Source organism: Lichenostomus cassidix, chromosome 24 (genome assembly GCF_008360975.1).
Source record: "Lichenostomus cassidix isolate B80296 chromosome 24, HeHo_3.0, whole genome shotgun sequence".
Taxonomy (NCBI): domain Eukaryota; kingdom Metazoa; phylum Chordata; class Aves; order Passeriformes; family Meliphagidae; genus Lichenostomus; species Lichenostomus cassidix.
In genome coordinates, this window is record NC_139504.1 from 6050305 (window position 1) to 6075579 (window position 25275).

The following is a 25275-nucleotide window of genomic DNA, read 5'->3' on the forward strand; positions in this document are numbered from 1 at the left end:
TCAGCTTTCCCACTATTAACCTACACCAAATCCTGCATCCACAGCTTTTCCCCCTATTTTCCCTGGACTGTGTAATGAGGATGCAGTCTGAGGGGTATCTTCTCTCGCTGCCCCAGCTCCCCACATTTTCCCTGGAGCACAGTGTAACTTCCCAGTGTCTGTGCCTCCAAGGGCACGTGCTGATGCTGATCACAAAGCTCTGGATGTCTGTAGAGCATCTGCCAGGGGTGGCAGCTGGGGACCTTGAGAGCCAACCAGATCTGTTTGGGATGTGACTGAGCTGCCTGTGAGCAGCCCTGCTCCAGTTTTGCTCCAACGTAGCCTTTCCCAGGGCTGGGAGCACTGCCCATGGGAATCCTGCCTGGGCTCGGCGCGGAGGGAGCTGAGCTGGCGGCAGCGCCGTGCCAGTGTCACATGCCATGGTGACACAAAGGATGTGGGGATGAAAGGCTCTCCTCTGCAGGGCTGGGGGTGTGAATTCGGGGTGTCTGTCCCTTGGTCCAGAGCAGCATCCCCAGAGGTGCAGTGCTGGCACTGAGAAGCAGCAGTTTTTTGGGTCCTGGCTACTCCAAGCTGAGGGAACTCATCACCCCCAGCACAGGGAGTGGGGCTGGGGCTGTTTGTGGAGCTGGAGCAGCAGGCTGCTGGCCCCAACCCCTGTTCCCACAGTTGGAGCAGCATCCCAAGCAGTGTGTGGGTGGCACTGATCCGCTAACATCTGTTACCTCATGTTTTCCTTCTTGCTTTTCCGGGAAAGCTGACTGTTAACCGCATGTAACCCCACGGTTGTGCAAAGCAAGGGGGAGGCTGTTTCTGACTGCCCTGGGACAGGGCTCCGGCAGGAATGCCACAGTCCTGGTGGAGGAAGGGCATGGGCAGCAGTGTGCTAGCTGTGCTGTCCATGCTCACCTGCCTGGGAGCAGCATGGGGACCACATGGGATGGGATGTCACTTGGATCCTGCTAAATTTATGGACAGATTTTGGGAATGCCCTGTGCAGAGCCGGGAGTTGGATGTTAGTGATCTTTGTGGGTCCCTTCCAACTTGGGAGCTTCTAGGATTCTGAGATCTCTTTGGGGAGGAGTTTAGTGGCAGTTGCAGTGCCAGCTGGGCCGTGCAGTGTCCCAGCACAGCAGGACATCCCTTCCCACTGGCCAAAGCCCTGGGAAAGCTCTGGCTTTCTGAGGGATGTACCTGCAGCTGTGTCACCTCAGGGCTGCTCCCCAGTGCTCAAAGCTACATCGGGTGTTTGTGCTCAGCAGGGTCCCTGCTCCTCGAGCTCAGCCCTGATGACAGGCTCCTCCATGGCTCAGGACTTTATCCAAAACATCTTGTACTTGATGACGAGAGGCTTTGCCTGATAGGAATGTGGCCTTTGCCCCCAGTCACAAGAGCTTGCAGCGCAGATGGACTTTGCCAGGCAGAACACTCGTGTGCTCCTGCAGCCAGATTGTGGGAGGGCAGGGAGAAGTCATCTGATAAAAGTGAACATCCTGGCCAGCTCTTCCAGCAGGATTATGTTGCTTACAATTGCCAAGGGGCCCTGCTGGAACATCCCGTGTTATAGAGGCTCCCCAAGCTCTTGTGTAACGATATGGGCAGGGTGGGGGTCGAGCTCAGGCTCGAGGGGAAGGCAGAAGTGGGAAAGGGTCCTGTGTTCCTGTCCCACCAGCTTTAGGCTGCTCTTGTAGACCTGATGGGAGGCAGTTAGAACTGGCATCTTTTGGGATCTTAATGCTGGAGGGAGAAGCCTGCCTGAGTGTAACTGGGGGCTCTGGAGCTGCACCACTCCCACCAGAGCAGCTGGTTCTGTCCTTACTCTGCCCTCGAGGAGCATTTGTGTGTGCCATCCCATCTCAGTCTGCAGTGGCACACGTGGCTGGGAGCTGCAGGTTCCTTGTACTAACCTGTCATTTTTCTGTCCTGTCTGGTTTTCAAGAGTCCATCGTAGGGAACTGCATGGACAGGAGCTCCCCCGGCCAAGCCATGCAGGTGCCTGACCACAACGACCTGGGCTACCCCGTGCGCCCCTCGGCCAGCGAGCACCCCCGGCCCCGCACCCTGCAGAGACATCACACCATCCAGAACAGCGATGATGCCTACGTAGGTGCCTTTGCCTCCCTGGTCCTTCCACTCAAACAGCCTGGCCTGCCTGGCTCTGGCCACACAGGGCTCTGCAGACACAGCCAGCCCAGCTGTGGGTCCTGTGGGGCTGTGAAGGAGCTGGTCATGGTAGCCCAGAGCTCAATGCCATGCTCCCTGTGGGCTTTGGGATGCTGGGATCTGTCCTGCCAGAATCTTGGTGTGTTCTTTGCTACAGCTCCCTTCTACTGTAGATGAGAATGTCACTGGTTCAGTGGTGCCCAGTGACAGGATGAGGAGCAATGGCCAGAAATTAAAACACAACAAGTTCCACCTCAACATGAGGAAGAACTTTTTCCCATGGAGGGTGGCAGAGCACTGGAACAGCTGTCCAGGGAGGCCATGGAGTCTCCGTCTCTGGAGACATTCCAAACCCACCTGGACATGTTCTGTCACCTGTCCCAGGTGCCTCTGCCTTGGCAGGGATTTGGACTGGATGATCTCTAGAGCTCCCTTCCAACCTATGCTGTGATTCTCTTAGTTCAGACAGATTTGGACTGTTCAGTTAATTTTCCTGTTGAGGGGTCACACAGCATCCAAGCTGTGCTTGCTGCCCAGTTCTGGTCCTTCCAAACCCTCACTGAAGGTTTGCAGAAGCTCCCTGGGCAGAGGGGAAACAGCAGGATACTCTACCAAGCTCCCCTTGATGTTTGCCCTGCTGTCTGCACAGGTGCAGCTGGATAACTTGCCTGGGATGAGTTTGATGGCAGGAAAAGCACTCAGCTCTGCTCGGATGTCGGACGCCGTGCTCAGCCAGTCGTCGCTGATGGCCAGTCAGCAGCTGCGCGACAGGGACGGCGAGGGTGAGCCTGGGGCTGCGTGTGGCACAGGGGGATGAGGGCAGCTCCTTGGGGCTGCATTGCTAAGGCTCCTCTTTGTCCTCACAGAATGTGGGGAGAGTTTGGAAGGTCAAGAGCACCCGAACCTGGGCGATGGCAGCCAGCACCTCAACACCTCCTGCTACCCCTCGACGTGTATCACAGACGTCCTGCTGAGCTACAAGCACCCGGAGGTGCCCTTTGGGATGGAGCAGGCAGGGGTGTAACCAGGAGGGAGTGAGTATCCATGTGTCCTTGTCCACACCACACCTGGGGCTGCCTCCATGGCCTCACTTCCATGGGTCACCTTCCCTGCTCATTGCTCCAGTGCTGGGGTTGGGGCTGTTTGCTGTCCCCCCATTTGCCCAGGGACAGCATCCCTCCATCTAGGCTTGTGCTGCTCTCCAGACCCCTCTGCATGGCAGGGTGTCCAGGAATGGCCTGGGAATGCTGGGGGGCTGTGGGAGGAGATGTGCCATTCTGGTTTCTCCTGACGTCTGTGTTTCTCTCTCTCTTGCAGGGTTTGTGTACAGCTTTGAAATGAAAAGGTCCATTTTAAACCAACAGTATCTAGCAGCATTGCGCCAAATTGCCGTAGTATTTCTGACTAACTGGAATACCATGGCCCCTTTCCTCATCCTCACTTCATCCAGTGTGTTGTTCCTTTGGGTTCTTTAATTTCTGCCACACTTGCCTGTAAGTCCAGCTGCACCCAGAGCCCTGAGCCTGAGGTGGAGGATCAGCCTCAGCACGGGGCTGCTCTGGGGGCTGGTCCTGCCCAGGCTGAGCCTCCCTGGAGCCTGTCCTGAGCAGCTCCACGGGGACTGGAGCCACTCCTGGATGGAGGCCACGCTCTTCTTCCACTCTGTCCTGCTGCACTGGGGGGATCCAGGCCTGGCAGCGCTGGCGGGGGCTCTCCCCACCCTGGTGCAATCCACTTCTTGTCTCACCTCTGTCTGCTCTGTTCCCTCTCGTGTGTTGGGGTGCTGACAGGATCACCCCTGCCCTGCCCTCCCTTTTCTTTCCAAATCTGCCACGACTTGGGGTTTTTTCTTTTCCTGGCTAATGTAGGGCAGATGGATTTTTCTTTGTTTCCTTCGCTTTTCCTCCTGATCACGTAGGAATTGTTTTTTTTTTTTTGGTAAATGTTGTTTTATTATTATTGTTATTAATAAAAGGCAAAAGGAATTTCTGTTTGAGAGAAATTTTTAACTAGATTCTGTTCTATAAGAATTGTGACTTGCACCTTTTGTTCAAAGTATTTTATTTCTTTTAATGACATTGTACTTGTGACTGGTTTTCTCTCGTGCCAGTGGCGACAGTGGTAATTCTCCTTATACAGTTGGGATGTGCAGAGGTCTCTTCTTTGTCCCTTTTCCATCCTTTCTGTGGTGGATAGAGCGGGAAGTCCCCCCGCCCGTGGGGCTCAGGAGCACGTGGTGTCACCCTTGCCTTTGGGATTTGACAAGCTCCAGCTCAGATCCTTCTTACTGACATTTTTCTGGAATATTTTTTAAAACTAAAGGAAACATCGACCCAGCCCTCCTGACTTTGCACAGAAGGAAGTGTGAAACCAGCACGGCAGAGGTGACTTTGCTATCCTTACCCTGTGCCTCTTCCCGGCCTCCCCTTCTCCGGGAGAACAATGCTAACGCCTCTGTGATCCCGAAAATCAGAGAGGAGGGAAGGAAGCTCCACAGCCCAGCCGTGTGCTCAGCCCCTCACCCAGCACCTGCAGATCGAGCGGGAAGGGTGGGAAACACGGGAAGCCTTTTGCTCTGTCCCTTTGGTTCGTTTTCCTTTTGTTTACATGACACTGTATCCTGGGAGAGTAGCCGGGTTCCCCCCAGCAGCAGCCGCCCTGCAGGGCTGCAATCACCGTGCCATCCGCAGTATCACACTTTTTTTATCATGGCTTTGTATTGTAGTAATCAATACGCGCAGTATATGTTGAATGTATATTAATATACTTTGCTATTATTTCTGTTTTTTGGAAATGTCAGAAGTATTTTTTTTTCTTCCTCATTTATGTTGGACTAAAACAAAACGAACAGGAAAAAAGAAAAGAAACGTTTCAGTAAATCTTCAGTCCATTTTTTCGTGGGTCACTTGCAACTAGTCAATTAGTTGGACAGTGGGATCATAACAAATAAAACCATGATTATGATCTTCCCTAGGCTCTTGTTTGCCTTGTTGCTCAATGCCAAAGCTCAAGGGGCGGCAGCTGCCGTGTCCCCAGTCCGTCCCTGGGGCTGTCACTTCCCCCGGGCTCCAGCAGCCCTCCCTGACTGGGTTTCCCAAAGTCCCCCTGGCACTTGCAGCCCCCCGGTTGGATTTCCCAAAGCCCCACAGCACTCGCAGCCCCCCTGCAGCCAGAGCCCAGCAGAGCCCAACTCGCCCTGCAGATGCTGCAGGTGTGGGGAAATGTGCTGCGGATCAAACCCTGCCCAGGCATCTGCTGCACTGGGCTTTCCCAGCTGAAAGCAAGCTGTAGAGCCCGGGAGGTGCAGGGAGCTGTCCTGTGCCTGCAGCACCCTGCAGGGCATGGGGTGGCAGTACCTGTGTGATGCCCATGAGGTGCCCAGCGAGCTGCCCCAGGCCAGGGCTGCGGGGAGCTGGTGCTGCTCAGAAACAGGAGCATCGCTCCTCCGTAGCAGCTCCCCATGGCATTGCCAGCCCTGCACACTCCCTGCAGCCCTGACTGGGACATGGCCACTCTCCCTGTCCCCTCTGGACAGACTCAGGGCTCAGCCCGTGCTGATTCCTGTGGATCCCTGGACTGGTGGCAATGGGACAGGGAAGCCCCTGGGGTAGGCTCGGGATGAGGGGGCTTTGGGGTGCCCATGCCAGTGCTGGTGCCCGCTCTGAGCTGAGCCTTCCTTTTGCCCAGCGAGGGCTGGCGTGGGCGGGCAGGGGCATCGCTCCCGGGACCTCAGCGCTGGGGACACAGCGGGAAAAGGGGGTGACGTGAGCGGCCCGGTGAAGGACGGGGCACAGACCCGCGGCCGAGGCGAGGGGTCCGGGTACGGCAGGCCAAATCCCTGCGGGAATAAACCTTGTCCCCGGGCCGGCGGCCAATCCCTGGGGGCTGCGAGGGGCCCCGGCAAGGCCGCAGGGCCAGCGGGAATCTGGGTCACCGGGAGCGTAAACAGCTCCTTGGCCGGCGAGGCGCGTCCCGCGGGGAGCTCCTGTTTGCTCGCCGCCCCTGCCAAGCCCTCGCTCCTCGGCCGGTGCTGCGCGATCCTTGAACCCTGCGCGCCACATCGCCCGCCGGGAGCGCGTTCTTGGGCCGCCGCGCTGGCTTATCTCCGCGGAACTGCCCCTCCGGCATAAATAGCGGCGGCGGAGCCCCGGCCTCTCACACGGGACGAGCAGCAGCGGCAGAGAGAGCTGGTAAGAGCCCGGGCTGCTCCCATCTGCAGGAGCCGCGGTGCCGCAGGGACGGAGCTGTCCCTCCCCGGCGGGACCCTCGGGCGGGCTGGGGGCTCAGCCTCCGCCGGGGCTCCCCGCGCCCAACTCTCTTGCTCTGCCCGCAGGTCCAGCGCGAAGATGAGAGCCGTGGTGTTGACCCTCGCCCTGCTCTGCCTGACGGGTAGGTCCGGACGGGACTGCGGATCCCTGCGTGATGGAGGGATGGGTTGGCTGAGCCCGACCCGAGCGCTGCTGGAAGCCGCTGCTTTCCGAAGCGCTTTGCAAGTCGGGCTGCAGCCAAGGCGCTCCCTGGTCCCCTCCCGAGCCGGGCAGGTCCCCGGCAGGGCTGGAGCCGTCCCCGGGCGGTGTGTCCTGAGCGCACCCGGCTCTCTCCACAGGCATCCAAGCCCGCGCCTTCTGGCAGCACGATGACCCCCAGGCCCCCCTGGATCGCCTCAAGGACATGCTCGATGTGTACCTGGAGACTGTGAAGGCCAGCGGCAAGGAAGCCATTTCCCAGTTCGAGGCCTCCACCGTGGGCAAACAGCTGGAGTAAGTGGCGGGTGTGTGGCGGGGGGCTGGCGGGGGGCTGGCGGGGGGACCCCCGAAGCCGTGTGTGACCTCCCTCCGTTCCCGCAGCCTGAAGCTGGCCGAGAACCTGGACACGCTGGGCGCAGCCGCCGCCAAGCTGAGAGAGGATGTTGCCCCCTACTACAAAGAGGTGCGGGAGATGTGGCTGAAAGACACCGAGTCCCTGCGCAAGGAGCTGACCAAGGACCTGGAGGAGGTGAAGGAGAAGATCAAGCCCTTCCTGGACCAGTTCTCTGCCAAGTGGACGGAGGATCTGGAGCAGTACCGCCAGCGGCTGGCACCCCTCGCCCAGGAGCTGAAGGAGCTGAGCAAGCAGAAGGTGGAGCTGCTGCAGCAGAAGCTGACCCCGGTGGCCGAGGAGGCGCGGGACCGCCTGCGCGGGCACGTCGAGGAGCTGCGCAAGAACGTGGCTCCCTTCAGCGATGAGCTGCGGCAGAAGCTGAGCCAGAAGCTGGAGGAGATCCGGGAGAAGGGCATCCCCCAGGCCGCCGAATACCAGGCCAAGGTGGTGGAGCAGCTCGGCAGCCTGCGTGAGAAGATGACACCCCTGATTCAGGACTTCAAGGAGCGCGTCACCCCCTACACCGAGACCCTCAAGGCCCGTTTCCTCAGCCTCCTGGAGGACCTCCAGAAGAGCATGGCCTGAGCCGCCGGCCGGCGCGGCCAGGGACTGACCCCAGCCCCGCTCCGCAGCCGCCCCGGGCGCTCCCTGCCCTGCCCCGGGGGCTTCTCCTCAGGGGGCTCTGGGGACAGGCTGCAGGAGCCCCGGGCCAGCCCAGCCCTAGGGTGTCCTCTCCGGGGACCCCCTCCTCCCCTAGAATTCCCTCCCCGACCCGGCGTCGCTCTCAGCTTTGCCTCCCTTTTGTCAAATAAACGTGACTTAAGTTATTGGAGCTCGCTCAGTCTTTGCAGTGGATGCTGGAGAGGGCAAGGGGTGCTCTGAGCGGGGGGTTCTGGGGCATCCACAGGGACTGGGGGGACAGGGAGCTGGTGAGGGGTGCTCTGGGCTCGCCCTGCACTGAGCCCGGCTCTGCCCGAGGTCCAGCAGGGTTTGGCCCCACACAGGGCACTGGAGGGTGGTGGGACTGGATCTGCAGGAGCTCTTGGAAGCAGCACCCAGCTCCTGCCACCCTGGGCACCCCGAAATGGGTGTGTACCCCAGTGCTGGTGTCTGTCCCAGCCCTCCCTCTCCCTGCGGGTGACACTCCTCCTTGCCAGCCCCCAGTGATGCCACCACAGCGTCTGTTTCAGCCCCGCTTTATTGAGAGCACCACGACAGCGGGTGGGAGCCGCGGGGACCCCAACCCCGACAGCCCCCGGGCAGCCCCAGACGGAGCTACGCTGCCGGCTTCTTCTTCCAGAGCTCCGCCAGCTGCTCCTTGAGCCACACCAGCCGCTGCTTCGCCAGCTCCGCGTTCTCCGACAGCCACTGCCTGCGCGGGGAGGGAGGGCAGGGGGTCAGCACGGGGCCCTGGCCGGGCTGCCCCCGGGGGACAGGGACAGGGACAGGGACAGGGGCCTGGGCTGGCGGGGTTCGGGGGCACCTGGCCTGCTGCGCCGCATCCGACTCCCGCACCCTGCTGAAGGCCTCCTTGGCCATGTCGGCGGCTTTCTGGGCCAGCTCCTGCACCTTCTGCACCAGCGCCTTCGGCTCCGAAGGCGTGTCAGCCCCTGCAAGCACGGGACTGGTGGGACTGGGGGAACGCAGCCCCAGGGCTGTGCCCCCCGGGCGTGTCCCCAGCACCCTGAGCCCCCAGCCCCTCCTCCTGCGCAGCCCCCTGTCCCTTACTTGCTCCCACCGCCAGGACGGCCGTGCAGGCGAGCAGGAACAGCAGCGACGGCTTCATGGCTGGGGAGAGAGCAGAGCACATGCTGGGGGCAGCAGGGGGCCGCGGGGGTCTCGACCCCGACGCCGCCCCCTTCCCAGCACGACCCTCAGCAGGGATGTCCCCACTCACCTGTGCCGGGCTCTGTGACGCGGGGACAGCCCTGGGCTCTCTCTTTATACTCTCCCCACGGCCGCCCTGGGGGATTTGTGCAAAGGTCAGGGCAGGGCGCGGGGGGGTGCAGGGGGGCTGCGTGCAGCCAGGAGTTGGGAAATCCCGCGGGGATGGAGCCTGCTGGGGGCCGCGTCTGTGTGTGTGCACAGAGCCTGTACACATGTGTGCGTGTGCACACGCGTGTGCGCAGCCAGCCCGCTGCCCGCGGCAGGGGACAGCCCCGGGGCCATGGGCACACACGGCACAAGGGTGACATCCAGCGGCCCTGTCGCCGGGCACGACGCCCTCGGGCACCGCGAGGCTCTTGGGACTTGTCACTGCCGCTACCTGGCTGGTCCCTGCCCCTGTCCCCTGCGCCTTTTTGCCCGCTGTGACACATCGCCGCTGCTCCGCTGTCCCCGGGGCGCGGGTGGGCTGAAGCGGGGGCTGCCATCCCAGGCGTGCTCCGAGAGCCCGGTGCGCACGGCCAGGGACACGCACGGCTCCCAGCTCCATTCCCGGGCACGCCAGCACCCTGTGGCCGCAGTGTCCTGCAGGATGCTCGCCTCTTCCTGTGGCAGGGCTTCCTCCAGGAGCCTGGACTGGGAAGGAACGATGTCATCCTGCTTCTAACAGCCTCGTGTGCCCCCGAGCTCCACCACAGCATCCCCCTGAGCCTGTGTCCTGCCCCATTGCCCAGCCCAGGCACTGCACAGCTGGCAGCAGAGCTGGGGGGTCCCTGCAGCATTGCCAGGTCCCGTGTCCTGACCCACTGCCACCTATCCCACCACCACACATCGCAGGTACTGCACTGACAGGGCCATTGCTGCATCCCACAGAGCAGTGGGGTGTCCCCTGAGCCCAGGGTCTCTGTTCCCAGGAGGGGCTCAGTGTGCCCTGCGACCCCCATCTCCTGTCTGCCCCACCCTGTCACCCTGCTGGGACTGGCGGGGCTGTGGGTGATGTCAGGCCTGCGCACACGTCAGGCACTTCCACGTTGTGACCGTGCTAAAGTCCAAGCCCTTGCTGTGTCACAGCCGGCGTGGAAGCTGCAGGGGCGTTCAGGCTGCATAAATAGTGCTGGGAACCTCAGGCTCCACAGGAACCACAGCCGTGGCAGCACAGGTGAGCAGCTGTGAGGGCTGGAGAGAGCCAGGGGCTCCACTGCCTCTGCTGAGGGGCTGGAGGGCTGCTGGTCCTTGGGGCTCCCTTCACCTCCTCTCTCTGCTCCCACAGGAGTCCTCAGCACTCAGGATGGCGCCCAAGGCAGCCACCCTTGTCCTGGTTCTCCTTGCGATCTCAGGTGAGGTGATGAGAGGGTCCCTGGTGCCAGCAGGGCACTGCCCTGGGGCAGTGATGGGGACCTGATGTCCCTGGGGAAATGGGATTGTGCCAGCGCTGATGCCAGCACCCCTTGCAGGGTCACGGGCTGATGTGAGCCCCGATGAGGTGGCCACCGTGATCTGGAAGTACTTCACGGAGCTGGGCAGCAATGCCAAGGACACAGTGGACCAGATGCAGCAGTCGGACATCAGCAAGCAGCTCAAGTGAGCAAACCTGCGGTGCTGGGGGGCGCTGGGGGCTCAGGGGGAGCTGGGGGTGCCGGGCAGGGCTTGGGGATGTCACTCAGCACTGACCTGCCCCTCTCCCCAGCACCCTGCTGAAGAGCAATCTGCAGACCGTCAGCGCCTACGCCGAGGACCTGCAGGAGCGGCTGGTGCCCTTTGCCACGGAGCTGCAGGCGCGGCTGGCGCAGGATTCCCAGCGGCTGAAGGAGCAGATCCAGCAGGAGCTGCAGCAGCTGCAGGCCAAGCTGGCTCCCTTCGCGGACGAGGTGCACCAGCAGATCGGCACCAACATCCGCCAGCTGCAGGCCAAGATGAGCCCCTACGCCGAGGAGCTGCGCACCCAGGTGGACCGCAGCGCCGGGGAGCTGCAGCGGGCACTGGAGCCCTACGCGGCCGAGCTGCGGGAGAGGCTGCAGGACAACGCCCAGAGCATCCAGGCCTCCCTCAGTCCCTACGCTGACCGGCTGCAGCAACAGATCGACGGCGGCGTGGAGAGCCTGAAGGAGCGGCTGTCACCCATGGCGGACGAGCTGAAGGCGCAGGTGGAGCAGAGCGTGGCCGAGCTGCGGCGTGGGCTCAGCCCCTACGCCCAGGAGGTGCAGGACGGCCTCAACCGGCAGCTGGAGAGCCTGACCTTGCAGATGGAGAAGGCGGCCGAGGAGCTGCGCACCCGCCTGGCCACCAGCTCTGAGGAGCTGCGTGCCCAGCTGAGCCCGCTGGCCCAGGAGCTGCGGGAGGCGGCGAGCGGAGATGCCGAGAGCCTGCGGCAGCGCCTGGCTCCCCTGGCCCAGCAGCTGGACCAGCGAGTGGGGCAGACGCTGGAGGCCTTCCGGCAGCAGGCAGCTCCCTTCGGAGAGGCCTTGGGGAAGCAGCTGGTGCAGCGGCTGGAGGAGATGCGCGGGAAGCTGGACTCGGGCGCTGCCGGCGTGGAGGATCACCTGGAGCTGCTGGAGAAGGAGGTGCGGGAGAAGGTGGCTGCTTTCCTCAGCACCGTCCCACCCCCGCAGAACTGAGCCCCCCTGGCCGCCCATCCACACACACCAAGCTTTCCTGAAATAAATCTTGTGAAGCACGTGCTGGTCCTTGTCCCTTCTTCTCACAGCATCCTGCTGTCCTGCCGCGGGGTGGGATACCTGGGGCACCCTCAGCTGCTCTGAGAGAGGAGCATCGCCCCGAATTGGGGTTCTAGAACACCAGGGAGAGGGAGCAGAGGTCGGGCCAGGTGGGTGGGAGGTCTCTGTGCTGGCTGGAGATGGTGGCAACCAGGAGGTCCCGTGGGGCGGCACGGGGACGGACCCCGATGTCACCTCACCACACTGGGGTGCCACAGCAACTGGAGAGCGCCCAGGTGGCTCCAGACAGGCAGAGCGCTGGGATGGATCCCCAAATATCCCAAATATCAAATATCCCCACTGGGGTGTGGCAGCAGCTGCCACGGGCGATGGGGACCGGTGGGGGCTGACAGACACCTCGTCCCCCGTGGGGCTTGGGCGGGAAGGGAGCTCCGCGGATCAGGGAAAGGGGACTGAGGCTCTCTGCTGGCAGGAGCCCGGGGTGGGACGGGACGGGATGAGGTGGAGCGCGGCCAGCGCTGCCTGGAGCGACCTCACATGTCGGCACAGGCGAGGGAGCCGCGCGGACTTTGGTGCCCGAGCAGCGCTGGCGACTTCTCGGCGTTTCACCCCGGGAGCGCTGGACTTCGCACCCCGGGGTGTCCGGGTTTATTCCCGGTAAAAACCAACGCGCAAAGGAAAGGGCTCCAAGCACGGCGGGCTGGCTGTCCGGCGGGAGCGGGCAGTCAAGGAAGGGGAAGATGTGCTCCCTATCCGCTCACCCCAGCCTCCCCGGCACAGCCGGAGCCGGGTCACCCTCCCGCAGCATCCCGGGAATGCCGAGAGGAGCTGCAGCCCCTGTCCGCATCCCCATCCTGCTGCCCCCGCAGCTCCATGCAGCATTCCCGCCGGGATGCACAGATCGGCGGCGGGGCAGGGCCAGCCCTGTCCCCCGAGCCCGGGGGGCAGCGGGCAGTCAGGTGACCGTCCCCCAGGTCACCTCCCCGGAACGTGCTCGAACCTCCACGTAGTGTTTACACGGAGTGAGGTCCAAAAAGCCTTTCCGTACCAAAGCCGCCTTATCGCCCGCTCCTCGGCCTCCCCCCGGACATATATAAGGGCGGCCACCGGCCGGCTCCGGGCGGGAGGGACACGGGAGGGACACGGGAGGCGACTAGAGCCAGGTGAGGGGCAGGGGGCTTTAAGTTTATGCAGCCGGAGGAGCTGGGTGTGATTTTAGGTGTGCAGCAGCAGGGCTTCAGGGGACCTGAGGTGTGTCAGGGACCCGTAGGTGTTATGGGGAACACCAGGCGTTTTTAGGGGAGCTCCAGGTGCCAAAGGGGACCCCAGGTGTCACGAGGGACCCCAGGAGCGAGGTCCTTGCAGGGAGTAGTGAGGGGGCGTGCAGCAGAAGCACCACCCCCCTGCGGGCGCTCGGAGCAGCCGACGGCTCCTCTCCTGTCTCTCCTGCAGCCGGACCATGCTGCTGACGGCTGCGCTGCTCCTCTCCCTCCTGGCCACCTGCCCAGGTGGGTGTGGGCACAGGGGCTCGGGGGCCCAGGGCTGGGTGGGCAGCACCACAGACCCTCTGCTCCACCCGCAGTGTCCCTGGCCAAGCCGGCGCAGAGCGGCCTCTGGGAGTACCTCAGCCAGCTGACGGGTGACAAGGACAGCCTGGAGCAGGGCCAGAGCAAGCTGGGCAGGGACATCACGTGAGTATAACGCTCCGGGGTCCGCAGGTGATGTACTGGGGACACCAGCATCCCCAGGGCCCTGTCTTTCTTTCCCTGGGGACACAGAAACTCAAGGGAAGGGCCCTGGCAGGTGTTGGCAGATTTTATTCGGGGTGTTGTGGTCACCGGGGATGTTGTGGTCACTGGGGGGTGTTGTGGTCACTTGGGGGTGTTGTGGTCACTGGGGGGTGTTGTGGTCACTTGGGGGTGTTGGCGACTGTCTCGTGCAGGAACCTGAAGGAAAGCATTCAGGATGGGGTCAGCTACGTGGGGGACTTCCTGGAGAAGCTGTCGCCCCTCAACAGGGGGATCCAGCCGCGGCTCTACCAGGACTCGGACAGCCTGCGCAAGGTCATCCGCAGGGAGCTGGAGAGCCTCCGGGTGAAGCTGTCCCCGTACGTGGACGAGGTGCACCAGCAGGTCGGCAAGCACCTGGACGAGCTCCGGCAGCAGCTGCAGCCGTTCACGGAGGAGCTGCTGGACGAGGTGTCCCTGCGGGCTCGGGAGCTCCGGCGGCACCTGATGCCGAGCCGGGAGGTGACGGCACAGATCCTGGAGGGCGCCGACGAGCTCCAGCGCTTCATGGGTCACTACGCCGACAAGATCGCCTTCCACACGGACCAGGTGAAGGACATCTTCCACCCGTACACGGACCGGCTGCTGACCGAGATCCACCGCAACGTGCAGGAGCTGCACCGCAGCGTGGCCCCGCACGCCCGCGCCAGCCCCGAGCAGCTCAACCAGCACATCCAGGAGCTGTCCGCCAAGCTGACGCGCAACGCGCGGGACCTGCACCAGCAGATCCAGAAGAACCTGGAGCAGCTGAAGGCGAAGCTCAGCCTGTACCGCGGCAGCCCCGGGGACAGCGCGGCAGCCCCGGGCCGCTACCGGGAGGCGCTGGCGCGGGAGGTGCAGCGGCGCGTCGAGGAGTTCCGGCGGGACACGTACGCCCAGATCCAGGCCTTCACCCGGGCGCTGGACCAGGAGACGGAGGAGATGCGGCTGAAGCTCAGCGCCCGCCCGGAGCCGCCCGAGGAGCCGCTGGACACGCCGCCGCCGCCCGTGGAGGACCTGCGCGCCCGGCTGGACGCGCTGTGGCGGGACCTGGCGCTGAGCCTGGGCGAGCGGGGCGGGGAGGAGCCCGGGGGGGAGCGGCCCGGGGGGGAGCGGCCCGGGGATGAGGCGCTCGGGGGATGAGGCGCTCCGGGGATGAGGCGCTCCGGGGATGAGGGGGATGAGGCGCTCCGGGCCGGGCGGAGCGGCTCCGCGGATCAACTCCAATAAAGGCGCCGCCATCGCGTGTCACGTCATCCCCCCGAACGCGCCCCGTGCGTCATCGCCGCGCGCCGTGCCGTGCCGTGCCGCGCCGCGCCGTGCCGTGCCGTGCCGTGCCGTGCGGTGCCGTGCTGTGCCGTGCCGTGCTGTGCCGTGCCGTGCCGTACCGCGCCGCGCACCACCATGTCGGCTCTGGGCGGCACGGAGGCGGTGGCAGGGCCGGGGCCGGGCGCCCTGCCCGGGGGGTCCCTGTTCCGGCCCCTCAGCGCCGAGGATGGCGAGCAGCAGCCGGCAGAGATCGAGTCCCTGTGCATGAATTGCTTCCGCAACGTGAGGGGCTCCGGGGGGCCGGGCGGCAGCGTCCTGCTGGGCTGAGGGGCACAGGGGCCTGCGGGGGCCGGGGGGAGAGCGGGACAGGGGTGTGCGGGGTCAGCGTGGGGCAAGGAGGGCGGGTGGGAGGTTATGGGACACACACGGGGCACGGTCTGGAGGGCGATGAGGGGCAGGAGAGAGGAAGGACCCGCCGGAGGCCACAGCTGGTCCTGGCGTGGGGAGCACTGGTGGGGTCAGGAGAGGGTTACAGGGGCTAAGAGGAGGTTTGGAAGGCAGGCAGGGTTCAGAGCAGGGACCTGCCCGTGTCAGGAGGTTCTATCGGGTACTTGGGGGCCATTGTCCCCAGGACTCGAGTTCCCACGAGGCCACTCGCTGCCGCAGGGGGTGACGCGGCTCCTGCTCACCAGGATCCCCTTCTTCAAAGAGATCATCGTCAGCTCCTTCTCCTGCGACAGCTGCTCCTGGTCCAACACGGAGATCCAGTCAGCGGGCAGGATCCAGGAGCAGGGTGTGCGCTACAGCCTGGCCGTCACCTCCCGCCAGGTGGGCAGGGCCTCCCCTCTCTGTTCCCCATGGAAAGGGGGCTGGAGCCAACACCACTCTGTGATCCCAGTGTGTGGGAGCCCCTGGATCTGTTGGGGATCCTAAGGCTGCTCCCTGGCTGTGTGTGCAGGACATGAACAGGGAGGTGGTGAAGACCGACTGTGCCTCAGCTCGAATTCCAGAGCTGGACTTTGAGATCCCTGCCTTCAGCCAGAAGGGAGGTGGGTAAACGGGAGCACTTTGTCTGGAGGCTCCCAGGTACCTCTGGGATATGTCAATGGGGTCATCACCTCTGTTTTCTTCCCTTCCCAAGTCCTCACCACCATCGAGGGGATCATTGACAGAGCTGTGGCAGGCCTGGAGCAGGACCAGCCCACCCGCAGGGTAAGGGTCTGCAGAGGGGAAGCTCCTCAGGGATGGCAAATGCTTGGAGCATCCATCCCCTGCCTGGTGGTGTCACAGGGAGAGCACTGGGGCTCTGCTTTGTGCCATGGTTGCCTTTTTCAGTAGCTCTGGGCTGCCCCTGGAGCAGCTAGGTTCAGCCTTGGGGGTCTTTTCCATTTTAAACGATTCTGTGATTCCATGTCCTCTTCCAGGCAACGGACGCAGGGGTGGCAAGAAAAATAGATGAGTTCATCGGTAAACTGAGGCAGCTGAAAGAAGTCAATTCCCCCTTCACCTTTGTGAGTACTCACAGAAGGGCAGCCCTGGCTGGATAAGGGGTCAGGACAGCTCTCTCAGCCCCCCTTCTCCCGCAGATCCTCGATGATCCCTCTGGGAACAGCTTTGTGGAGAATCCCCACGCGCCGCAGAGGGACGAGGCTCTCGTGGTCACCCACTACAGGAGGAGCCGCCAGCAATCTGCCATGCTGGGACTGGAGGTGACTGGGGTCAGACCCTTGGGATCAATCCCTTGCCCCCTGGGAGACCCAAAACCAGAGAACAGGAGTTAATGCTTCCCTTGCAGGAAGAGGAGGTGGATGCGAAGCCGCCAGACGCTGCCGAGGACCTGAGGGACGAGGTGGGTGATGCTGCAGTGCTGAGGGACACCCAGGACAGCTGCCCCGGGCTGGCTGGGACATTCTGACTGTCCTTTCCCTTCCCCAGGTCCTGCAGTTCAACACCAACTGCCCTGAGTGCAACGCCCCAGCCAGCACCAACATGAAATTAGTGCGTATCCTTCAAGGGTGGGCATGGGCTGGGCTCTGCACTGGGGTGAGGGGTACTGCATGGCCCTGGGCTCTCCCTGCTGCACCACAGGCCTGATTGAATTCTCACAGGTAGGGCCTGTTGGGGTGCAGAGCTGTCTTGGGGCTGCTCACAACTCTCAGTGGGCTCCTGCCATCCCTTGGCTGCTTGCTTTGAGGTTTTCCTTGACTCTGTGCTTCAGAAATCCCACACTTCAAGGAGGTTATTATCATGGCCACCAACTGCGACTCCTGTGGGCACAGGACCAATGAGGTGAGCTGAAAAAAGGGCAGTGGGGAAGGGAATGGTGTTTTGTGCCTTTGTCCCTGAGCTCTGCTTCCCGATGGGGCTGTTTGGGAGGAAACTGGATTTGGGGGCATTGTCAGGAGGTGCTTTATCCTGTGGTGAGGCCACTGTCCCAGGTTTGGAGTGACCTCTGGGCTGCTGGGATAAGCCCTGTTAAAGCATCGTGGTGTGATGTGAGTGAATTGTGGAGCTCACTGCCCACTGTTCCCAGGTGAAGTCTGGAGGAGCCATCGAACCGCAAGGCACCAGGATCACCCTCCGGATTACAGACCCTTCTGACATGACCAGGGATCTCCTGAAGGTGCAGTGCCCTGGGATACCTGCCCTGGCCTGTGGAGGGTGTGGGGAGTCCAAGGGGGCTCACCCCTCCTTCCATGGGGGTCACAGGGTGCTCACTTTTGCAGTCCGAGACATGCAGCGTGGAGATCCCAGAGCTGGAGTTCGAGCTGGGCATGGGAGCTCTTGGGGGGAAGTTCACCACAGTGGAGGGGCTGCTGAAGGACATCCGTGACCTGGTGAGTGGCCCTGTGCCAGCCTGGGGCTGCTCAGCCCCCTCCCTGTCCCTCTTGGGGCTGGCTGGGGATGCCTGGCTGCCTCACTTGCCCTTGCAGGTGGAGAAGAACCCCTTCACTCTGGGAGACAGCTCCACACCCAGCAGGACGGGGAAGCTGCAGGAGTTCATTGGGAAGCTGCAGGAGGTGAGTTTACTCTGGATTTTCCATGCTCTGCACTGGTGCCTGAAGTGTTGAAGGATTGGGAAGAACCTTACTGGCTGTGTTTGCTCTGTTCCTGCAGATCATAGATGGGAAGACCGAGGCTCACTTGATCATGGATGACCCTGCAGGCAACAGCTACCTTCAGGTACAGCCTTGGGCCCTCGGGATGGGCTCCCTGAGCGATTTGGGGGATTTTATTCAGTTCCCTGGAATGTGTTGGGAGTAGGGTTTGTGTTGGAGCTCTGGGTGTGAGCAGGTTGCTGCAGGCTCTGTCCAGGGAAGGGAAGCTACTGGTGGCTGTGTGGTGCCCTTGTTTGGGTGCTGCTCAGGGATCACAGCCTGTGCTGGTGCCTGAGCCTGTGGGAAGAGAGGAGTGCAGGAGGTTTCTCTCTGTCTCTGCAGAACGTCTATGCCCCAGAAGAGGACCCGGAGCTGAGCGTGCAGCGCTACGAGCGCACCTTTGAGCAGAATGAAGAGCTGGGCCTGAACGACATGAAAACAGAGGGCTACGAGCCAGAGGCGGCCTCGGGCCGGTAGCGGGGACAGCCCAGCCCTCCCACCCCCTTCCCCAACTGCTCCAGGGACCAGGACTTGTGTGCGGCCAGGACTCTCCTCCCCTTCCTGGGGAGCTGTTCCCACCCGAAGGCAGCGGGGCTGGGTGTCCCCGGTGGTGTGAAGTGCTGATTGTTGGGGCAGGGGGGTGGGAATGGCGGTGACTCCCCAATAAAGCTGTTGATGGATTCGCTCCCGCTGCTCCTGCTCCATTCATAACCTCGGCCGCCGTGTGGCCACGCCCATGTCTCCGCCCACAGCTCCATATATGGTATCGCCGCGGCCTGACCACACCCACTTACTCACCGCTCCATTTATGGCAATGGCCACGCCCCCGCACTCCATGCAGGCTCCACCCCTTCCTGCCGGCGCTGGCGTTGTGCGTCAGAGCGCGATGGCGGCGCCGGGGCTGTCCAAGGCCGAGTACCTGCGGCGCTACCTGAGCGGCCCGGCCGAGCCCGCCCAGCCCCGCCGCCGCCGCAAGAAGAAGCCGCCGGGCGGCACCGGCAGAGGCGGGTGAGTGCCGGGGCAAGGGGCGGTAGGCGCGACCCCCCGCGGTTCCTGGTGTGGGGTTCCCCCCGAGCCCGCTAACCCCGAATCCCCTCCAAACCCTCCGAGCCCCCCGGGCCGGCGCGCTCCCCAGAGCTCCCCAGGGCTCCCCAGAGCTCCCCAGGGCTCCCCAGGGCTCCCCAGAGCTCCCCAGGGCTCCCCAGAGCTCCCCAGAGCTCCCCAGGGCTCCCCAGAGCTCCCCAGGGCTCCCCAGGGCTCCCCAGGGCCCTCCCGCCGCAGATCCCCCGTTCCCCGGCGGGTCCTGACGGCAGCGCTTCTCCCCGCGGGCAGGATGCGGATCGTGGATGACGATGTGAGCTGGAACAGCATCGCCGCCGCCGCGGAGAAGGAGGAGGAGGAGGACGATGAAGGGGACATGCCTGTGGTGAGCGGAGAGTCCCGTCAGATGCACTTCCACACGCTAAATCCGTTCTTAGGCTCACCGCGTGTCTCCCTTTGGGAAGCACTGGCCAAAGCCTCTCTCCCTGCCCTGTGCTTTGGTGGGTTTTGCCTCAGGGATGGGTGGGATTGCTGCTCCGAGGTCTGCAGGGATGAGTGAGCTCCGTGCAAATCAAAACAGCCTGTTTTTGTGTTCCAAGGGCCAGCACAATGGTTCTGAGCTCCAAAACAGCCGCTGCAGCAAGGCAGAGGAACTGGGATTGCTGACCTCAAGTGGCTATGTGTGAGAGTAGGAATTCTGTCTTTTTTTTAAGTGGTGGTGTTTGGTGTGGTGTTTTCAGGTGGCAGAGTTCATTGATGAACGCCCTGATGAAGTGAAGCTCATGGAGGAATTTCGAACAAACTCCAAATGGAAACTTTTAGGAGGTGAGAACAGCCCTTTCCACCCTTTCTCCCTAATGCTTGGCTTCTCTAAACAATGATGCAAGTTAAAAATAATACTAGCTGAAAACAATTAATAATGCTTGAGATGCTGGAAGGCTGTTGAGCTGTGCAGAGTCCTAATGATAGTTATTCCAATTGTTTTCCTTCAGACCAGAAGGAGGACTCGCAGAGTTCGGATATTTCAGGATCTGCCAAATCTGCCACAAGGTATGGAGCTCCAACTAGAAATTCTGTTCTTGGTTCACTCTGGTTTCCTGGGTTTGGCTGTCTGGTTCTGTGCTTTCCAGGTGCTTTGCTGGGAAGTGTGGGCACCTCTCCCTGCTGGATACCTCCAGGGACAGGGGACTGGCAGCTCTGGGTGTTTGTGACACTGCTGGGGAGATCGGGGTGATGATCCCTGTCAGTGTGAATGATGGTGAAGGTGGAGAGTTTAAAATTCCAGCTCTGCTGGTATCCAGGCTGCCTTGCAGGGTTTCTGGGATCTTCTCTGGGAAGGCTGTGGCTCAGTGCTGCAGGTCAGGGGTGCAGAATCCAGTGTGCCCTGCCTTGACTGACTTCCCAGCTCTGCAGGTCCTGCTTTGTTTCCAAGCAAACCAAACAAAACCAGAGCTCACTGTCACCTTCTCTGCCCTCACAGGCGGCAGCGCCATGACACCCCAGAGCCCTCACCGCCGGGAGGGACACACAATGGCTCCTTGGACCTCTCTCCCCCGAGGCGGCAGCGTCACGACACCCCTGACCCGTCACCTCCCAGGAGACAGCGTCATGACACCCCAGATCTGTCACCCCCCAGGAAACAGCGTCACGATACACCAGATTTGTCACCTCCCAGGAGACAGCGTCACGACACACCAGATTTGTCACCTCCCAGGAGACATCATCGTGACACCCCTGACCCGTCACCTCCCAGGAGACAGCGTCATGATACACCAGATTTGTCCCCTCCTAGGAGACAGTGTCACAACACACCGGATTTATCACCTCCCAGGAGACAGCGTCACGACACCCCTGACGTGTCACCTCCCAGGAGACATCGTCACGACACACCAGACTCATTACCTTCCAGGCGGAAGCGTCACGACACCCCAGATTTGTCACCTCCCAGGCGGCGTCAGCGTCATGATACCCCCGACCCGTCACCTCCCAGGCGGCAGCCACACACACCAACCAACCCACAAGCGTCACGACACCCCAGATTTGTCACCTCCCAGGCGGCGTCAGCGTCATGATACCCCCGACCCGTCACCTCCCAGGCGGCAGCGCTGTGACACCCCAGATCTGTCACCTCCCAGGAGACGGCAGCGTCACGACACCCCTGACCCATCCCCTCCCAGGAGACGACGTCATGACACCCCAGACCTGTCACCTCCCAGGCGGCAGCGTCACGACACCCCAGACCTGTCACCTCCCAGGAGACATCGTCACGACACCCCTGACCTGTCCCCTCCCCGGCGGCAGCGCCAGGATTTGTCACCTCGGAGAGAGAAGGCAGGATCCCCGAGTGGGAAAAAGAGCCGAACAAAAGGTGAGTGTCACCCTGTGTCTCCTGCACCCTGGGGACTCCCTGGGATTCTGTTCCGTGCTGCTACAGGTGAGTGCTGTGGGCTGGTGCTCCACTGGCACAGCTGGCACAGCTGGCAGTGGCAGGTGCCCTTCCTTGTAGTCACAGCTGGATTTTATTCTACTTGTCCACATCTGGGTGAGAATTAACCCAGTGTGGAACACCTTTGCTGCAGCTTGGGCTGTATTCACAGCAATTCCCTGAGCGTGATGCTCTCGGGGGGAATCAGCAAATCCTCACTCTCTGATTTATCTCCTCCAGGACAGACTTTGCCCACTGGGAAGGAGCAGCACAGGTCACGGAGTCCCCCAGAGCGCTCCCCACGTCGCCGGGATGCCAGGGGATCTCCCAAGAAGGTAAACGTTGCCTCTTTCCCTTCCAGCTGGGGAAGTCCAGTGACTGACAAACTGGAGAGCCTTTTGTACAACTGGCTCTGACAGGTTGTCCCTGTGGTCTGGGTCATCCCTTGGTGTGGCTGCCCTGCTCTCAGCCAGCTGTAAATGCAGGGTTTGTGTGATTTCCAGGCTAATACGATGTCCTCTGGGGCCAAAGCTGGTCTGGTGTCAGCTGATGTGCTGCGGAAGGAGAAGCAGGAGCTTCGGAAGAATGAGAGGAGCACCAAGCACCTGGAAGGTGGGAGTGTGGGAATGCAGCCTGAGCCCCCAGCTCTGTGCCTTTTCCTCCTCTGCTCTGTCAGGCCCTGGCACTGGGATGCTGGTGGGAGCATCCCTGTGGAGCTGCATCTGGACATGCTGCTGGGAGCCTTGGCCAGGGTCACTGTTCTGCATGGGGCTTTCAGAGCAGTGCCAGGGCAATCACAGGGAGTGTGAAATGCTTTTTCTCTGCAAGTCTGAAGGAGCTGATGGATAATCAGAGAGCTCAGGGTCTGTGTGGGGCAGCAGGGAAAAGCACAAGCTGAGATCCTGCCGGCTTTGGGCGACAGACTTTTTGGGAGGTTAGGACAAGCAAAAGGAAAGTCAAAGAGTCATTGAATTGTCTGGTGATGATAAAATTTCCGAAGTGTGTGACTTGAGGCATCTGTCCCTGCAGAGGAATCCCGGAATGCTCAGACTGTGTTCCGAGACAAGTCTGGCCGCAAGAGGAACTTGGCCCAGGAGCAGCTGGAGCAGAAGCTGAAGGCTGAGGCAGAGTCTAAGAGAGAAGAGCAATATGCCAAGTGGGGAAAAGGGTGAGTAAGGGGCACCTGAGCACAGTCCTTGGGCCTCACATCTCATGGTTTTAATTTGGATCTGCTGCAAAAGTGGTGGTGTTGCATTTCACTTCATTCTGAGACTTAGTGTGGCACCAACGCATGTTGCACGTATCTTAAAACCTCCTCCATTGCTGGAGGTGCATTGGGAATGCTGCACACACAGTGGGAGCTCATCCTACAAACTGAACAAGTCCCCTGGAGTGATGGCTTGGGTTTGGGTGACACTGTTTTTTCCAGGCTGGCACAGGAGAGGCAGCAGCAGCAGAACGTGGAGGATGCCATCAAGGAGATGCAGAAGCCCTTGGCTCGTTACATCGATGACCAGGACCTGGACAGAATGCTGAGGGAACAGGAGAGGGAAGGAGACCCCATGGCTGCTCTCATCAAGAAGAGGAAGGCCAAGGAGAACAAGGAAAAAGGTTTGGCTCTGCAATGACATGTGTGTGTGATTAAAGGCCTCAGCAGTGCAGAAGTGCAGCTGTCAGACACTTCCTGGCTGGGTGAGGATGTGACCTTAGGCTGTGCTGAAAACACCAGTTCTGCTCTTTCTGTTTCAGAAAAGCCCAGGTACAAGGGACCAGCACCTCCACTCAACAGGTTTAACATCTGGCCTGGGCATCGCTGGGATGGCGTGGACAGGTACTTGTTCCTGCTAGAATTACAGTAAAAGTAAAGGAGTTCTGCTTTAGGGAGTTCACAGTGTAAAGATTCCCAGTTATAGGATGAGTGAGGTTGTTGGCAGTTAGAAGGTTGAATGGATTGAGTTGAGAGGATGATGGGACAGAAGGGACAAGGGGATGTGAGGAACTTAGGAGGCACCAGTTGTTGGTAACCATGGATCCAGGTGGAAACTGAGCCAGAGTAAATTAGTGGAAAACTTGTAGAGTCTCTAGTAAGTTTTGTGGCTTCAGGAAAGCTCCTGCCCAGCAGCTCCTGCCACCTGGCTGTCCCTTTGCAGGTCCAACGGGTTCGAGCAGCAGCGCTTTGCCCGCATTGCCAACAAGAAGGCAGTGCAGGAGCTCGCCTACAAGTGGAGTGTTGAGGACATGTAGGTGACAACTCCTGGAGTGACCCCAGACACCACCTGCTGCCAGAGCTGTGAGGAATGGCCTGCTCTCCCTGGAACAAGCCCCATCCTCGGCATTCAGCATCCCAGTGGATCTTCTGAGAGGCAAGGCTGGATTTCCCTGTCAGCCAGAGCCTCCAGCTCTCTGGGGAGGACACTGGATTCTTGTTTGTCTTCTAACAAACTGTTTTGTTCTATGCCAAATGTTTTGACCTCTGAGGGCAGTTCCCAAGTCTTCGGGTGTCCTAAATCTCAGGTGAAAATCTGCTGAACGCTTGGGTGTGGGAGAGTTGTCCTCATGCAGTGGGTCTGTTTGCTCCACAGCTCAGGTTAAGTTTAACTTCTGAACTGTTCAGTTTATGTAGTTATTGTGCCCTGTTGATCCTGGAGTTACCAATGTGCAGGAAAGTTCAAAGTCAGTTTCTCCTGGGCCTGTGCAAGCGGGATAATGAGCAAGGAATGCTCTGGCACTGAAAGAGCAGCCTGCAGTGGTGCATTGGGCAGCAAGATCTTTAGGAGCCTCAGCAATTCTTCAGGGGTCCATTTCATGTGGAAGTAAATGTGTGGAGAACTAGGGCTTAAGACCTGGAATTGCTTCCCTTATATTTTGGAGCAGCTGGTCCCTCCAGACCCCCTGGATTTGGTGCTGATCTCAGCACTTCCCCCACGCTGCTGCTTGGGGCTCACTGCAGTGGGAAGGGTAACAGCCCTTCTCCTGTGATCAGATTTGTCAGTCTCAGAGCTGGAGGCCAAGCAGAGCTTCCCTTAATCCTTGTGTGCCAGAAAGCACTTGTGGAAATAAATACAGTTGTTCTTGTTGAGGTCCCAGGGAGCAGGGATGAAACGCAGGCAGCAGTTTCCATGGAGATGCCTTGGCTGCAGCAGTGGGCAGGGCAGGGCAGGATCACCCTTTGCAGGGATTCTCCGGTGTTGGAAGGGCTGTGGGTGGGAGGGAGAGCAAAGTCTGCTCTGGAGTGCCAGACTCTCGGGACCTCCCTGTTCTTCATCCCTGTGTGACGTTTCCAGCAGCCCTGGAATTGATGTGTACACCTGTAAATAACACCTCTCATTTTTTACTTGATTTTGTGTGGTGGTGGTTTTTCCAAGGTGGGTAAACCATTCCCAGCCCTGTTGCACCTGCTGGGCAGGGAGGTGGTTTGGGAGTGGGAGTGATGCTGTGAGGTGGCAGCACATTGCCAGCCCGTTGCTTCCCTTTGTGCTTCTCCCTTCTGTCACCAAGGCCCTGTTTTATTTCCCTCTGTAACCTGAGGCAGCTGCAGCCTGGACAAGTGCAGTTCCACTTGACACACTCGTTTTTGCTCTCGCTTAATCTGAGTGCTGCTGGAGATGTAAAGAACCTGCTGTGGAATGATTGGATTCGCCCTCGTGAGCAGAGCTGGATGCCAGTACCTTCCTCACCTGCTTGGTGACAGTGGCTGCTCTTGCAGAGCCACAGATGCCAGCAGCTGGCTTGTGTCACTGTTGGGATTGCAAGCTGCTCTTAAGGAGGCAAGGCACTTTTAAATGCTGGTACTAAAAATGTTGTGCTTAGGACCTGAAAACAGCACCAGGTTCTGCTTTTGTAGCTAATTTTGAAGGCTGGGGGTTTAAAATTTTAGAGGTACTACCATGGGGGCCTCCTCATTCATCACAATGCTGGATTTACACATCTATTATTTGTTTGTTACCAGATATTTTATTTTTTAGATACATCTGTGAGGGTATGGGGGAGCTCAGGTGATGAACACCTCCCTGATCCCATCCCTGTGTGCTGCCTGGGGGGCAGGAGGCAGCTTTGTCCCTGTGCCCTTGCTCTGCATCCCACAGCTCTTGTCC

General features: G+C 60.8%; 7 protein-coding genes across 11 annotated transcripts in view; 6 read left to right on the forward strand and 1 right to left on the reverse strand.

Annotated features, from left to right (window-relative positions):
- Positions 1–5132, forward strand: part of SIK3 (SIK family kinase 3) — a 69537-nt gene extending 64405 nt beyond the window's left edge. For all 4 annotated transcript variants that reach the window (XM_085081789.1, XM_085081791.1, XM_085081792.1 and 1 more), the window contains 4 exons: positions 1940–2103; positions 2813–2945; positions 3030–3197; positions 3481–5132. In XM_085081789.1, coding sequence (XP_084937915.1) covers positions 1940–2103; positions 2813–2945; positions 3030–3187 — 455 coding nt within the window. In that variant the 3' untranslated portion in view covers positions 3188–3197; positions 3481–5132. The remainder of the gene's footprint in view (positions 1–1939; positions 2104–2812; positions 2946–3029; positions 3198–3480) is intronic.
- Positions 5133–6245: 1113 nt separating this feature from the next.
- Positions 6246–7850, forward strand: APOA1 (apolipoprotein A1). The gene is made up of 4 exons (XM_085081808.1): positions 6246–6353; positions 6497–6552; positions 6770–6923; positions 7011–7850. The coding sequence occupies exons 2-4, from the start codon at positions 6510–6512 to the stop codon at positions 7606–7608; spliced, it is 795 nt and encodes a 264-aa protein (XP_084937934.1). The 5' UTR covers positions 6246–6353; positions 6497–6509; the 3' UTR covers positions 7609–7850.
- A 353-nt stretch (positions 7851–8203) lies between these two features.
- On the reverse strand, positions 8204–8903 carry APOC3 (apolipoprotein C3). The gene is made up of 3 exons (XM_085081807.1): positions 8752–8903; positions 8507–8633; positions 8204–8395 (listed from the first exon to the last, which is right to left on the reverse strand). The coding sequence occupies exons 1-3, from the start codon at positions 8831–8833 to the stop codon at positions 8299–8301; spliced, it is 306 nt and encodes a 101-aa protein (XP_084937933.1). The 5' UTR covers positions 8834–8903; the 3' UTR covers positions 8204–8298.
- Positions 8904–9967: 1064 nt separating this feature from the next.
- Positions 9968–11581, forward strand: APOA4 (apolipoprotein A4). Its single transcript, XM_085081805.1, has 4 exons — positions 9968–10066; positions 10178–10244; positions 10362–10488; positions 10595–11581. Exons 2-4 carry the CDS (start codon positions 10196–10198, stop codon positions 11520–11522), a joined length of 1104 nt encoding a protein of 367 aa, XP_084937931.1. The 5' UTR covers positions 9968–10066; positions 10178–10195; the 3' UTR covers positions 11523–11581.
- Positions 11582–12751: 1170 nt separating this feature from the next.
- Positions 12752–14491, forward strand: APOA5 (apolipoprotein A5). Its single transcript, XM_085081607.1, has 3 exons — positions 12752–13090; positions 13165–13273; positions 13525–14491. Exons 1-3 carry the CDS (start codon positions 13042–13044, stop codon positions 14489–14491), a joined length of 1125 nt encoding a protein of 374 aa, XP_084937733.1. The 5' UTR covers positions 12752–13041.
- A 47-nt stretch (positions 14492–14538) lies between these two features.
- Positions 14539–18400, forward strand: ZPR1 (ZPR1 zinc finger). 2 transcript variants are annotated; one of them, XM_085081813.1, is made up of 14 exons: positions 14539–14899; positions 15284–15445; positions 15576–15666; positions 15759–15829; positions 16042–16128; positions 16204–16335; positions 16413–16466; positions 16553–16619; positions 16836–16906; positions 17151–17240; positions 17344–17454; positions 17551–17637; positions 17735–17800; positions 18058–18400. In XM_085081813.1, exons 1-14 carry the CDS (start codon positions 14753–14755, stop codon positions 18190–18192), a joined length of 1371 nt encoding a protein of 456 aa, XP_084937939.1. In that variant the 5' UTR covers positions 14539–14752; the 3' UTR covers positions 18193–18400. The 2 variants fall into 2 exon arrangements, with proteins under 2 accessions (XP_084937939.1, XP_084937940.1); XM_085081814.1 differs by having other exon boundaries at positions 14540–14899; positions 16204–16326.
- A 19-nt stretch (positions 18401–18419) lies between these two features.
- On the forward strand, positions 18420–24520 carry BUD13 (BUD13 spliceosome associated protein). Its single transcript, XM_085081811.1, is given in 12 exon segments — positions 18420–18723; positions 19048–19141; positions 19497–19581; positions 19749–19806; positions 20237–20761; positions 20763–21124; positions 21422–21516; positions 21685–21793; positions 22211–22349; positions 22611–22792; positions 22931–23012; positions 23332–24520. Coding segments are annotated over 12 exon segments (2097 nt in total). The 5' UTR covers positions 18420–18451; the 3' UTR covers positions 23426–24520.
- Positions 24521–25275: the final 755 nt, after the last annotated feature.

What these genes read in the sequence shown, in the direction of transcription:
- APOA1 (XM_085081808.1), top strand. Translation starts at nt 6,510, where the DNA reads ATGAGAGCCGTGGTGTTGACCCTCGCCCTGCTCTGCCTGACGG. An exon ending in CGCCCTGCTCTGCCTGACGG is followed by an intron (nt 6,553 to 6,769) that starts GTAGGTCCGGAC and finishes CTCTCTCCACAG; the next exon opens with GCATCCAAGCCCGCGCCTTC. An exon ending in ACCGTGGGCAAACAGCTGGA is followed by an intron (nt 6,924 to 7,010) that starts GTAAGTGGCGGG and finishes CCGTTCCCGCAG; the next exon opens with CCTGAAGCTGGCCGAGAACC.
- APOC3 (XM_085081807.1), bottom strand. Translation starts at nt 8,833, where the DNA reads ATGTGCTCTGCTCTCTCCCCAGCCATGAAGCCGTCGCTGCTGTTCCTG. An exon ending in CGTCCTGGCGGTGGGAGCAA is followed by an intron (nt 8,634 to 8,751) that starts GTAAGGGACAGG and finishes CCGTGCTTGCAG; the next exon opens with GGGCTGACACGCCTTCGGAG. An exon ending in GATGCGGCGCAGCAGGCCAG is followed by an intron (nt 8,396 to 8,506) that starts GTGCCCCCGAAC and finishes CTCCCCGCGCAG; the next exon opens with GCAGTGGCTGTCGGAGAACG.
- APOA4 (XM_085081805.1), top strand. Translation starts at nt 10,196, where the DNA reads ATGGCGCCCAAGGCAGCCACCCTTGTCCTGGTTCTCCTTGCGATCTCA. An exon ending in GGTTCTCCTTGCGATCTCAG is followed by an intron (nt 10,245 to 10,361) that starts GTGAGGTGATGA and finishes CACCCCTTGCAG; the next exon opens with GGTCACGGGCTGATGTGAGC. An exon ending in GACATCAGCAAGCAGCTCAA is followed by an intron (nt 10,489 to 10,594) that starts GTGAGCAAACCT and finishes CCCTCTCCCCAG; the next exon opens with CACCCTGCTGAAGAGCAATC.
- APOA5 (XM_085081607.1), top strand. Translation starts at nt 13,042, where the DNA reads ATGCTGCTGACGGCTGCGCTGCTCCTCTCCCTCCTGGCCACCTGCCCA. An exon ending in CCTCCTGGCCACCTGCCCAG is followed by an intron (nt 13,091 to 13,164) that starts GTGGGTGTGGGC and finishes CTCCACCCGCAG; the next exon opens with TGTCCCTGGCCAAGCCGGCG. An exon ending in AAGCTGGGCAGGGACATCAC is followed by an intron (nt 13,274 to 13,524) that starts GTGAGTATAACG and finishes TGTCTCGTGCAG; the next exon opens with GAACCTGAAGGAAAGCATTC.
- ZPR1 (XM_085081813.1), top strand. Translation starts at nt 14,753, where the DNA reads ATGTCGGCTCTGGGCGGCACGGAGGCGGTGGCAGGGCCGGGGCCGGGC. An exon ending in GCATGAATTGCTTCCGCAAC is followed by an intron (nt 14,900 to 15,283) that starts GTGAGGGGCTCC and finishes TCGCTGCCGCAG; the next exon opens with GGGGTGACGCGGCTCCTGCT. An exon ending in TGAAGGACATCCGTGACCTG is followed by an intron (nt 17,455 to 17,550) that starts GTGAGTGGCCCT and finishes TTGCCCTTGCAG; the next exon opens with GTGGAGAAGAACCCCTTCAC.